A 12,594-nucleotide genomic window follows, 5' to 3' on the forward strand; every position below is an offset into this window, starting at 1 on the left:
CCATCAGTGATTTCTGAGGCCGACAGCAACTGACACGATTTCAAGTTTCAGACTTAAAGCAACACAGGAACAAGTGATGGTTTTTGAATTCCACCCTCTCATAGATGTATGCACGGGGAGTGACACTGTTGGTCCTTTAATTGTTCCTATGTGAAAAGCTAACTTTGACAGTACCAAAGCTTTGGAAATATCAATTTGAGTACATCAACACTGCTGCAGGTGGTCTGAAAGAAAAAATCCCCAAAAAATGTGTACTGTATGTAATTTTGTTTACAAGCTGAATGACTTTAAAGAAAGAGTTTTAGGGTGTCGGTGACCTAGTGGTTGGAACATGCGCCAGCAAATCTAACTTGTGGCTTCTCAATCTCTCTCTCCTCCCGACTTCATGTTTTTCCTCTATGTCCTCTCTAAAATTAAGAGAAAATAAACCTTAAAAGAAACAGCTTCAGTCTCCAATGATAGTTGAGCAGATAGTTAAGTATTTAAGTGGAATAATATTTAGTAGAAAGAAGTTAAATGTTTTGGGGTCTTTTTTAATGACAAAATGTCATGAACACTTATTATTTAGAACACCAGGTAAAAACACCTGATTTTCTCAAATTGAAGTGAAATTTCATTTTTTTTTTTATTTCTATTTCCTTGAATTTCCCTCAGAAAGTGTCGATCTATCGCTATCAAACTCTCAAATGATTATTGCAATTACTCTGTTAGCCTATTCAATGCACTTCAGCAACGCTAAACTAACTTTAGAATTTAGAGCATAGTTATCAACATCACTAGAAAAAAAAATGCATTGAAATAAATAAACACTTAAATTCGTTATTGTGTATTTGTCAGGATTTAGTGGATGCACTTTCGGGAGGACAGTTAGTCATTTTGTCCTTTTGTTGATTCTAAGAGCAGCAGCACCATCTGCTGGTTTACACAGGTACATGCAGATATATGCGGGGGTCCACAGGTATGAAAATAGAGTCATGGCTGGATACAATAAATGGAAACAAGCAACTAGGACAATTATATGTGCATAAATCAGCAGATTGATATAAACGTTTACCTTAAACCCTGATAGTGTGTCAAATAGTCTTTACCCTGTGAAAAGGGCTGACTTTTTTGTTGTGTAATATACAGGTTCAAGTTTTTATTTTATTTTAAATGGTTAAAAATGTGTTTAAACCCCTTTTATTGAAACACATGACCAACAACTGAAAAGATGGTGTACTGAGAATATCCATAGGGACATGGGATTAGTGGGACAAGTAAAACCAACGTTGATAACAAGTCTCAAAAAACGCTAATGTTGGCACTTAAATACTTTTTCATATTCATACTTTTTGATGTTGTCAAGGAATGTGTAAATGCTAACATGGCCTTTGAAGTCATGATAGGAAAGGTGGAAACACATTTAAAGATATAATATGGGACTTACAAGCTCCACCGTCACTTGTTGCCTACATCAACAGAAGAACTGGTACTCATCATGTCACAAGGGGATGTTCAAGAGAGTGGAATTCAATCCCAGAACTTATCAGACAACTATACATACAAATCGTCTAAGCAGCTAAAGTAATGGATGGTCAATAAATGTAGTCTGTTAGCACTGATTTAAATGGATGTACTCTTAGTTTGCAATCTAAACATGTGCTTCAGATTTTGTGAAAAGTTCCATATGGAGAAAATCATGATTGATCAGTTGTCCACTAAGTGGGCCATCATGCATCGTCGGCTACATTTCAATGACAATACTGAGACTTTGCTGATCATGAACATAACTGATGTGGAGAGATTTATGGTTATTCCACATCAGTGATTCTCCTCTTAAATATCTGTCGTTGTGCTGCTCTGGATCTTCTGGCAACAAAAACTGTGCAGGTAGTTTGAGCTCAGCAAGCATGTTTTGTCCTGTTTTAAACAAAAAAAAATCCAAAACTCAAAGAGGGACATCCTTTAAAACTTAAATTTAAAATTGTTATCTCCAATCCAGTGGACATGTGAAAACTGGAAATGTGATACAATACAATGTCAAGTATGATACAATAAATGTAAAATAACGAAAACTATAGCCAAGTATTTGTTTTCTTTGATTTGTTCTTGTTGGGATAATGCAAAATTCTGCACACACAAAACAATCATCTGCCAACAGGAAGGAGTGTTGGGCAAACCTCCTCTAACTTGTACAGGTGACACAAAGGTATAGGCGAGCACGAGCCACGTTAAGCCAATCACGATGCAGAGTCGAGGTCCAGTAAATGTGCAGTGATTTTAAAAAGAGAGCAACCGTGAGAAGTGCTCCAAACAGCTCAATGTGGCTTTAGAAATACACCTGGACATCTTACCACCCTATTTGACTTCTATCCTTTTGGAAGTAATCCATCAAACTTAGTTTTTTTAAAGTTTAAATATGTTTTACTCCGCGTTGCTGATTCTTGCTGGTCTCGGTTCGTTCGGTTCTGTTTCTGGTACTCCCGCCGTGAGGGAAGCGTACGGAGCCGTCGTGAGCGTGGTGTCTCCGGGACAGCAGTTTCTGACGTGGAATTCGCTCCGCAGCCTCTTTAATACACTGGAGAACCGTGTGCAGTGCGGTGGAGTGTCGTGTGAAAAGGTACGTTTTATTACAGTGACTCCGCAGCCGGCTACGAGAGCCGGGCGGTTGACAGCAGCAGCAGCACAGAGAGAGGTCGATGTCCAAAGTTATTATCCGGATTCACCTGCCGACCCCTACTCATATTCATAAACTGATACGTGTGTCTCCTACATAATGAATAGGCCTATTTAGGAAATACATAAGCTTAAAATATAATTAGATGAAAGGAAATAATCTTAATTTCAACATGTGGATTTTCTTTCAACAGGCTTTGCATTTTTAAGAGAATAAACTATTAGGATTTTAGCCTATAATGAAGGCCAGTGCCGGTTTTAGTGAATAATTATACCTCCTTTTTCTTTTTTCTGTGTGCAATTTGTACCTGAATTACTTCTTACACCAACCATTTTACCTGTAAAGACATTTTTCTCATAGATAAGTATTTCTAAAGAAATTACTGGACTACTTCTTCTCCACAAATGTAAGAGGTTCACATAAACAAATAATATCTTATGGCAGTACAGCATATAACCTGAGTAGGGTGTATTTAAATCGTGACCAAAAGAACAGAAATGACAACTCTTTTTTTCCGCAGTGCCTTAAAAACTCGCTAGTAAGTGATTTTCTGAGTTTTGCCATTTTAACTTTAGATATTTCCCCTGTCAATTAATTATTTTGAGCATTATTTTTGTATTCTTGAGTCAATGTATAGATGTGTCAGTGTTTCAAATACAACCATTTAGCTTTTAGTCCCTTTAGGGAAACAGTTGACAAGAATCACTTTCAAAAGTTAATGAGGCAGTGAACAAAGTGCTTATACTTTTGAAAACAGTTACAAAAATGTTTTCCACAAAAGGTCAAATGTATGAAATTACAAAATAACTCCTCTTAATATAACCAGACTTGACTTATCATTGCTCAACAATATGCTGATCACATACTTGAATAGATTGTTGAATGTTTAATGAGAGAGTTGATGTTTTTTATGACTTTATTTAATTAAAAAAAATTTTTTTGTCTTATCAGCATGAATGAGGGTGAAGTCCCCGAACTTGTCACATTGGCATGTCATCTGTAATCTGCATGGCATTACAGATTTTGATTGATAAGTAACTGCTGTGTATAAACTCTGATTTCTGCCGGAGAATGTCTAAACAGAAGAGAGAAGGGGAAAAAAGTGATGACATGATGATAAATCATAAATAATCCATATATATTATATTCAACAGATGTTATTGCAGGTATAATCCAAACTACCATGAGGTTTAATAAAAACTGAGTTGATGATAATGACACACTAGAGTTCAAAGAGTCCATGCTGTTTAAAATTGTGACACAAGAAGAAGACGTAATGTAGGTGAACTGACCCTTTAGGAAAGCCTTTCCATCCTACACCTACTTAAATAAACAGACTTTTATTTTAAATATATTTGGCCTTGCTATTAAAGATACATTTTGCTCCTCTCAGATTTTGTCTGGGTTCAGAAGGATCATTGTCATCAGTTCATCCTGTTTCTACAAGATACACAGTGCCCTACTTTTCCTCCACCTTGTTAACAATATAGTCTATAAAAAACTTTAAAGGCATGTTATCTGAAACATCATCTGCGGCTAAGTTTCTGCATGTGTACTATAAAGTGTCTTGTTAAAAATTTCTCAGAATTTACAACTTAAAGGAAAGCAGAAATCATGTAGAGATCTGTCTGTGCTGGTTGGAGGTGTTCGTCCAGTCAGTATAATTTGGGGGGATGTAAACCTCGAATGTCTCTGTTTCTTGTTTTCAAGAACTTTGATGTACGTAAATTCATAAAATGCACCAGGCAAGAACACTATATACTGTCTGTAGTGTTGGAAAACATTAAATGGATTTATAAAAAGAGGGTGGTTATGAACTATACGTTTGCACAACATTGACGCTAATATCGATCAGCAATATGCATACCATGTAAATATGAATGAATTTAGGTTGTTGTTAGTGAAATTTATTTGTTTTGTATAAATGAATGAAACTTTGTGGTGGATCAAATTTTTAGTTAAACCATATGAAGATGGATGAATGTTTCATGTGGAACATATATATATATATATATATATATATATATATATATATATATATATATATACTATGTACAGTCAAACAACATAGACATGGTTTTATTTAGGTTATTTAAAACATTTGTTTGGAGTTGGGGGGTTTTTTGTTCATGAAGTGATTCACCTTTCACTATTCTCGTACTATATCTCGTTTTAATCACGTAATAAATGACTTTGCTCTGTGCTTAAATCTCTGTCTGTTTTTCTCCCTGTGTGAATACTTTGTCTTTTTGTAGTGTGATTTAGGAGATGCTGTTCACCAGCTGCTCAGCAATCACTCTGTCCACGGAGAGGATGAAACGGGACACAACGTTACCATCAGTGTATCTGAGTTCCCTGCTGTTGCAGCAGGAAGCATCCTGTACCTGTCGTCTCCCAGCCAGGTGTGTGCCGCAGCAAACCAGGGGAAATGGGGAGAGGAGACCCAGCATTTCCTGCAGAAAATCACACATGATCCCCACAAACAGGAGCATGAAGAAAACGAGACACACCACGACCAGGAACACGATCACATAGACACTCGTGGATTAAATCTTGTGTTTGAAGAGCTTCATGAGCACTATGAGCCCTCAGACAGTGAGGTAAGCACAACCGTCATCATATTCAAAAGATTAAATCAGTTAGGTTAAAAGATGATACAAAACAACTTACATAAGCATAAATATTTTATTAGAGACTAAAATCTGACTGTTCACTAGCCTTATCAGTGTTATTTCTTGGTAAACTCCCTCAAAGTAAACTATTCTGAGAAGAATATATGACTTTTGGCAACATCTTTATGAACTGATGATTCTGTTTGGTTGGAAAGGGTCACAATTAGTCAGCTTAACTGGACAACACACAAAAAAATGGGGGACACAATTCCTCCATGACAAAAGTTTTAAGAGTAGAATCCTCCTGCCAGGGTGTGTTTCACTATGTAAATGGCAAGGTTTTATCACTGCACTTATCTTATCATATACTGATGATGCCAGCAGAAGAAATGCTAGGCTTTGCCCTGTACTTAAACACATCACCACAGCATCTGCCACTGTGATGTAAAGTGCCCTCTTCACAGTAAATGTCTGAAACTGCAGTTATATCAGATCCAGGATGTAAAGGCAGAAATCATTGAAAGAGTTAAACATTAACACGAACATGCCATTGTTGTATAACAATGTACGTTTTGTTAAGAGCTAGACCATTAATACTTTCTGCAGAATATTGCAAAGTTGTATACTTTTTTTTAAGATTTATTTTTGAGCTTTTTGGACCTTTTATTGAGAGATTATTGGGACAGAGAGAGTGGGGAATGACATGAGGGAAAGTAGCCACAGGTTGGAGGACCACATACTCTGGATATGGGGCACGCGCCCTAACCACCTGGTCAACAGTGCCCCAACATTAACTATTTGTGTTTGATAAAACCTCTATTCCAACTGCCTGGTTAGAAAGTCTGAAATCTAAAAAAAATAGCTTCTAATATGAAATGGCTGATTGTCAATAAATAAAAATAGAAAATAGTTGGCAGTTTTTTTTCTGTTATTCAAAAATACACATTTCTGGCTCTAAGTTGAAAAGAGTTAATAAAAGTTGTACCTTTTTCTTTTGTACATTCCTCTCCCTCATCATCTTGGTAACTAGAGCTGTGTGACAGCTGATCAAATCATGATGGAGCTCGACACGTCTTCACCTGATCCGCAACAGGAAGTTGGCGCAGTTTTAGGCCGAGTCCTGTACCATGCCTTGCTGGGTCGATGCTTTATCAGCCGCTCCCTGCCTGAAGAGAGCTTTTTCCTCGACTACATCCTGGACCATCTGGGGTCACCGAATTTCACAGTCGGGGGTAAGTGACCTTCAGAAACATAAAGAGCACACAGGCGCATGCATAAATGGGCCTTAGTGATCCCAAACCATTCAAAGTTAAAACAGTTCAAATGAAATGACACACATTTACATAAGTGTGTGTTTTTTTTTTTTTTGTTTTTTTGGATAATTACACCTGAGGTTTTTGTTTTTTACTTCCAGTTGATTAATAGTGGCTCGTGTTTCTGTTCTGTAGATCTGGAAGCTCTCATGGAAACTCTGAAAATCGGACACGGACACGATCATGATCATGGACAGGAACATGGACACGATGAGGAACACGAACATGAACACGATGAGGAACACGCTCATGGTGGTTTGAGACGGAGGAAAAGGAGCAGCCATGACCAGCACGAGAAGCATGAAGCGAACACAACCTCCGATGAGGTACAGGCATTTCCAAACTTTGCTGTGCAATCCAGATGATTCTACAAGTGTACTTCAGCATTTAAGTGACCTTTTTTTTTCTGTCTCTAAACTGTTTATTCATTTACAGCTGTGTTTCACGGCCAAAGAGCTCCTCCTGATCTACGGCCTGACGGACAACAGCTCTGCATCTTCTGGCCTGGGTCGGTCCGGCTTGGCTCGGCTCAGCCCTGCCCTCATCCAGCAGATCCTGAGCGGAGCCTGCCAGGGCACTGAAGAAACACTGACACCAGATGGACTCACCAAGACAGAGAGTAAGTAAGGGGTGTGAGGTCCTGACTGACAAAAAGGAAGTCTTGCCTTTTCCTGTTGTAGAGAAAAAAGAAGCAGGGACACTTTCATGCATAGTTTGTCTTAACACTGGACGGGAGATTACATTTATGTCTCCCTTTTTTAAGATACCTTGGTGCATAAGGGATTTTTGAGTCTTCATATTCCACGTGTTGATAACAGAGGTTAACTTGACCCCCCCTTATCTCTCCCTCTCTCTTTATCTCTCTCTCTCTCTCGTAGGATACATCTATGCAACCATTGCCAATCTGTTGATAACACTGACGTCCATGTTTGGTATCTTCTTGCTGCTCTGTACTTCCTGCACCTCTGCGTTCCAGTTGTGTATCCAATTCTGCATCAGCCTGGCTGTAGGTTCACTGACTGGAGATGCTTTTCTGCACCTGCTACCCATGGTAAGTTTTTTTTTTTAAATTTACTTTGAATTATTTGAAAGCAAAGTTAAGAAAAATGAGAGTGATCAAAAATCTTACATTCATTCCCATATTATGGACATCCTTATGCAGCTGTCTAAATACTAGAAGTCAGATGTTGACTTTAATTATACCTCTGGACTGTGGAGGATTCCATCATTGAACTGACAAACATGTTGATATCTGTGTACCATCTACTTACACCGACTAATTCTCGTGCTCCGTGTGTTCAGTTTCTAGGTTTGCATGTTCACGCTGGTGAGTCACATGATTCACACGACCATGAGGAAACTCCTGACTACATTTATAAGATGCTGGTTCTTTTGTCTGGAATCTACTACTTCTACCTGATGGAAACGATCTTCTCTCTGATCACATATAAAAACAAAAATCATCACCACCATCAACATCATCATGGCGTAAGAGAACATTCATATCAAACGGGTTGATAAGAATATGAATAGAGAAACACTCGAGGCTGACTCGTTCTTTCTTACACATTTTAGTCACGTTCACAGCTGTTTAGTCTTTTAAATCAATCAATCTTTATTTGTATAGCACTTGTTCATAACAAATATTATCTCAAGACATTTTACAAAAAGCAGGTGAAAGACTTTACTCTTTGTTATATTACAAAGTCATTTAAAGTTTTGCTTTTGAATAGAGGTAACTTGTCCATAATTTATTTTAAGTTTGACAAAAATGTAGGTTATTGCTCTTTTTCAAATGCAGCAGCAGCTCTAAAGATCAATTCTTTACTATGCAATGGAGATGGTTATGTAACACAGCTATGTATATTATTTAATCTTTTATTGGAGTTAAACATGTCCTTGTAATCATTCTTATGGGTATTTTACAATGGCCTTCCATTTTTTTTGTTTACATTTCACACAATTCTCGAAACATTTTCTGTCTTTAGGAAGAATCTGAGCCTCACAACTGTGACCACGGGAGGGTTTTAGAGATGTACCAACAGGAAAGAAAAAAGAAGGAACAGACGGCATCGACATCAGACCTGGTGAGAAACTAACACACGAGGACGATCAGATGTTGAAGGAGAAATACGAAATAAAACTCAAAGAAGGAAACTGAATTTTGGCTTAAGTATTGAACAACTTATTAATGGTGCATCACCCTTGTGTAAGAAACTCTGGTTACAAGGGTGTTTTATTAGCTGTAAAGTTTTAGCAGGTCTCGTTTCTAAACTACTCGTGTACGTTTCAGGTTGATTATGGAGAAAAATCACACTCTGAGCACAAAGAGCGCACCAGAGGTGAGTGAAGTCATTTCCATGACAAAAACGTAATGCTATCATCATATTATCATATCAACACTCCACCACTAACTACACCTTTTGTGTGCCTCTGCAGAGCAGCGTCTGCTGCCGTATATGATTACCTTTGGTGACGGGATACACAACTTTGCAGATGGCTTAGCAATGGGTGCAGCTTTCTCCCTGTCGTGGAGGTCTGGTTTGGCCACATCACTGGCTGTACTCTGCCACGAGCTACCACACGAGCTAGGTACAAACACACAAAGAATGGCAAAATCTCTGTGATACATCTGCGTTAAATATTTCTAATCATCAGTCGTTCCCTTTTGTTTTTCTCCAGGGGATTTTGCAATTTTACTCCATAGTGGTGTGTCAGTCCGTAAGGCGTTACTTTTGAATGTAGGGAGCGCTATGACCTCATTTGTTGGCCTGTACATCGGTCTGTTTGTATCCACTGATCTCGCTACCAAACAGTGGATAGCTGCCATTACTGCTGGGCTCTTTCTGTATGTGGGGCTTGCCGATATGGTGAGTATTCAGAAGAATATACAAAATGCAACCGACCAAAAAAAATATGATCCAAGTGTAAACTTAATTCTTTAACATTCCTTTTTGGTTCCAGCTTCCCACCATGACCCACATCAGTAACAAGAGACCCTGGCTGATGTTTCTACTGCAGAATCTCGGCCTCCTGACTGGGTGGGGTGTTCTTCTGCTGCTGTCACTGTATGAGGAGAGAATCAGCTTTTAAAGTCAGGACCGTGGACTGGTTTTCTACTACCAAAATGTACTACCCTGGAACAGAGAGCAAGACAACGCTTGTTCCCTCTGAAGGGTGAACAACCCGTCTGATGTGCAACTTATTCAGCCGTCTTAAATGTGATTGGTTGTTGTGTCCAAGGGGTTTTTGGTCTACTGCCATAGATTATACCTCTTGGTAATATGAAATTGAACTTGGGTTTACTAATGTCTATTTGCAAAGTGGTCCATCGTTATATGTGTTTAGGAAAAAATGGAGAGCTTGATTTGTTTGCACTTTTTATTGGAAGTGTTGTTGAGAAATGTCCAGTTTTACTGTTTTTGTTCAAATCAAATCCCACCACTCCCATTATGAAAAAGGTAAGATGTATAAAAATGTTAATATGCACAGTGTGATATACGGTATGTTTTGTATTTTTCGTGATTTGAACAATTAAAACGCATTTAAAAATCTATGATGTACTTATTTGTGTTTGAAATGTTTTACATGAATAGCAGGAGGATCAAGACTTCAGACTTTCAGAGCTGATTAGGGATCATGCCAACCACAAAATGACAGTTACAGTTACAGAGCCGTTACAGTACATGGCTCCATAGATGCATGTTCGCAGGTCCTGTTTGTGTGCGTGTACTGTGGCCCTGTGTCTTCATACCAGTGTAAAATCAGAATCTCCCATCTGGGATTAATAGTTTGTAAAAATGTTTTAATAAGAATTTAGCCAGATCTCACCTGTTGAATTTTATCTTTGGAGAAAGAAGCCAGTATAAACACTTTATCGTCTAATCTTCTCATCTCACAAGTTATATGAACGTTTTCATTAGTGACAGAGTCCGATGACAACTTATCACAGAGAGAAGGACGTAATATATACATATAGAGTATTCAGTACGTGTCACCACAAGTGTGACCAGAGTCTGACTCTCAAAATGACCCATTTAATGACAACACGCAGGGCGCGTGCTAATCCTTAAAGCCTGTGCTGTAAAAACAGATTGCACACCAACTGCATGGAGCTGCTGACAAAGGAAAAGTCGATTTTCCTGGAGTCAGCTTTTACACAAAAGCAAATCGTAATGTTACATTTCTACTGGGGGGGTTTGTGAGCCCTTTTAACACCTTACTATTTCAATAAAACATGATAGTGAGCCTTCAACTGGACCTTTGAGCTTGTCATACATTACAATGTATTATAGGCCTACCTTTTTACACACCATGTGGAAGAAGTCAGACGATTTTACTGAAGGAGAAAGAACAATGGTAAAATAGGCAAAAGAAAGAGAGAGATGTTGAACTCTGGATAGCTGGATGTGTTGCTTTACAACTTTTCAGATAAGTTTATCAAACAGTTACATAAAGCAGGGACGGATAAAAGAAAGCAGCCGCGCTGGACTGACAGAAGGAACCCTCACTCCTATGGTAGAGGATTCCACTATAACCATAATGTGTGAATTATAAATGATCATTACAAGGTCATAAACAGCATGTTTATGACCTTGTAATAACAGCTGAAGGGTGTAGTTAGGAAAGCAGCTGCCTCTTAAGGAAGAGCATTTCAGTGACTGTGTATTATTAAGAACAGATAACGAGTAGAAGCCTGTGAATGTCTGAAGGGTCAGCAGAGCTAAAGTGTGTACGGACGGACAAAAGACAAAAACATGAGTTTGGTCATACTGATCACATAGATCAGATGTCTGAAACTAAATCAGCATTCTTCAATTTGAGATCACTTTCAAAGTCGTGGGTTTCAACACCCTAGGTATGCTTTCTCAACTATGTCCTGCATGTTTTCAGGTATTGCAGAACAAAAGCTGGAAGGGATGGCTTTAATTAATGAACCAACCTCGAAATACCAGATTCCAGCGGTCTGTCTTCCTGATTGTCATGACAGTGTGAAACAAGGTCAAGCTGACATGAACTATCCTAGACAGGTTATACTGCCAGATAAACTTCTTCTACTTCATGGCTGATAATAGTAAAAACTAAAGCAAGCCCTTGCTGCCAACTTCTGACAGAATTGAACAGTTCTTTCATGCTAAACTAGGATGTGTTAGCCAGGAGTGCTTCTAGGGTCTGCATGTGACAGTGAGGGAATTGAGAGTAAGTGCTGTCCAGATGGGGCCCCATTGGCCCACATTTTGAGGCAATGCTGTAATTTAAAGTTTGTCAGCCATTATGGGCCCCTTACTGGCCTGGGGCCCAAAGTAGTGGCTTGCCTTGCCTGATGGCAAGCAGAACCTCAAATGGTGTCAGCATTTAACTCAAAGGCTTGCTGTGCATAAATATAGGCTATCAGCATTCTGCATTTATTTTAAACAAAAATGTTGTGTTCTGAAAGCTTATCCTTCTCCAGCCAGTAGGGGGCCATAGTGAGACTGTTGCTACTCTAGAGAATACAGAAAGTAGTAGAAAAGAAGGGTGAAGAAAGTTAGCGGTCATGCGCTAATGTCTGGTCGCCAACCACCGTAAAAATCGAAGAAAGTTGTAACCTAATCCTCTGTCCAGTGATTCTTGAAGTGTTTTACCACAAATACAAATAACATGTAATGTCTCTGTTTGACTTTGTTAAACAGACTATTGGGTTTCACACCATTATGCTGTGGGTGTCAGATTTCAGTTAAGCATCAACTACACCAAAACCATGTAACTCTATCTGATAATCCATCCTTTGTTAAAGCCTTCCTGCCTGTATGACAAGTCAGAATGTCTGTCATGAACAATGACATTACAAAGAACAACACGTCCATTGTTTTGAGTTTATGGACAGGTAAGACACTTTACTTCACCAAATCCTTCTAGCATTCTTCTGCTAAATCGACTCTGAATCTGCCAAGATGACAAGCAGTATTAACCATTCCCAAGGAGTGACTGTGCTCACTTCAAATGTTTACTTAACCTTTATTTACGAGGCTGA

The 12,594-nt window shown here is 38.6% G+C and overlaps 1 protein-coding gene across 1 annotated transcript; it reads left to right on the forward strand.

Annotated features, from left to right (window-relative positions):
• Positions 1 to 2,126: 2,126 nt before the first annotated feature.
• slc39a4 (solute carrier family 39 member 4) lies at positions 2,127 to 9,702 on the forward strand. Its single transcript, XM_079367405.1, has 12 exons — positions 2,127 to 2,599; positions 4,912 to 5,256; positions 6,299 to 6,500; positions 6,717 to 6,907; positions 7,017 to 7,200; positions 7,460 to 7,632; positions 7,884 to 8,069; positions 8,570 to 8,668; positions 8,839 to 8,923; positions 9,021 to 9,173; positions 9,264 to 9,451; positions 9,546 to 9,702. Exons 1-12 carry the CDS (start codon positions 2,399 to 2,401, stop codon positions 9,672 to 9,674), a joined length of 2,136 nt encoding a protein of 711 aa, XP_079223531.1. The 5' UTR covers positions 2,127 to 2,398; the 3' UTR covers positions 9,675 to 9,702.
• The last annotated feature ends 2,892 nt before the right edge of the window (positions 9,703 to 12,594 follow it).

The sequence above is a fragment of the Symphodus melops genome (genome assembly GCF_947650265.1).
Source record: "Symphodus melops genome assembly, chromosome: 18".
Lineage (NCBI taxonomy): Eukaryota > Metazoa > Chordata > Actinopteri > Labriformes > Labridae > Symphodus > Symphodus melops.

Excerpts from the sequence above, each read along its gene's own strand:
- slc39a4 (XM_079367405.1), top strand. The coding sequence starts at position 2,399 with ATGTTTTACTCCGCGTTGCTGATTCTTGCTGGTCTCGGTTCGTTCGGT. Across the intron at positions 5,257-6,298 it reads ATGAGCCCTCAGACAGTGAG|AGCTGTGTGACAGCTGATCA; the intron begins GTAAGCACAACC and ends CTTGGTAACTAG. Across the intron at positions 8,669-8,838 it reads CGGCATCGACATCAGACCTG|CAGGTCTCGTTTCTAAACTA; the intron begins GTGAGAAACTAA and ends GTAAAGTTTTAG.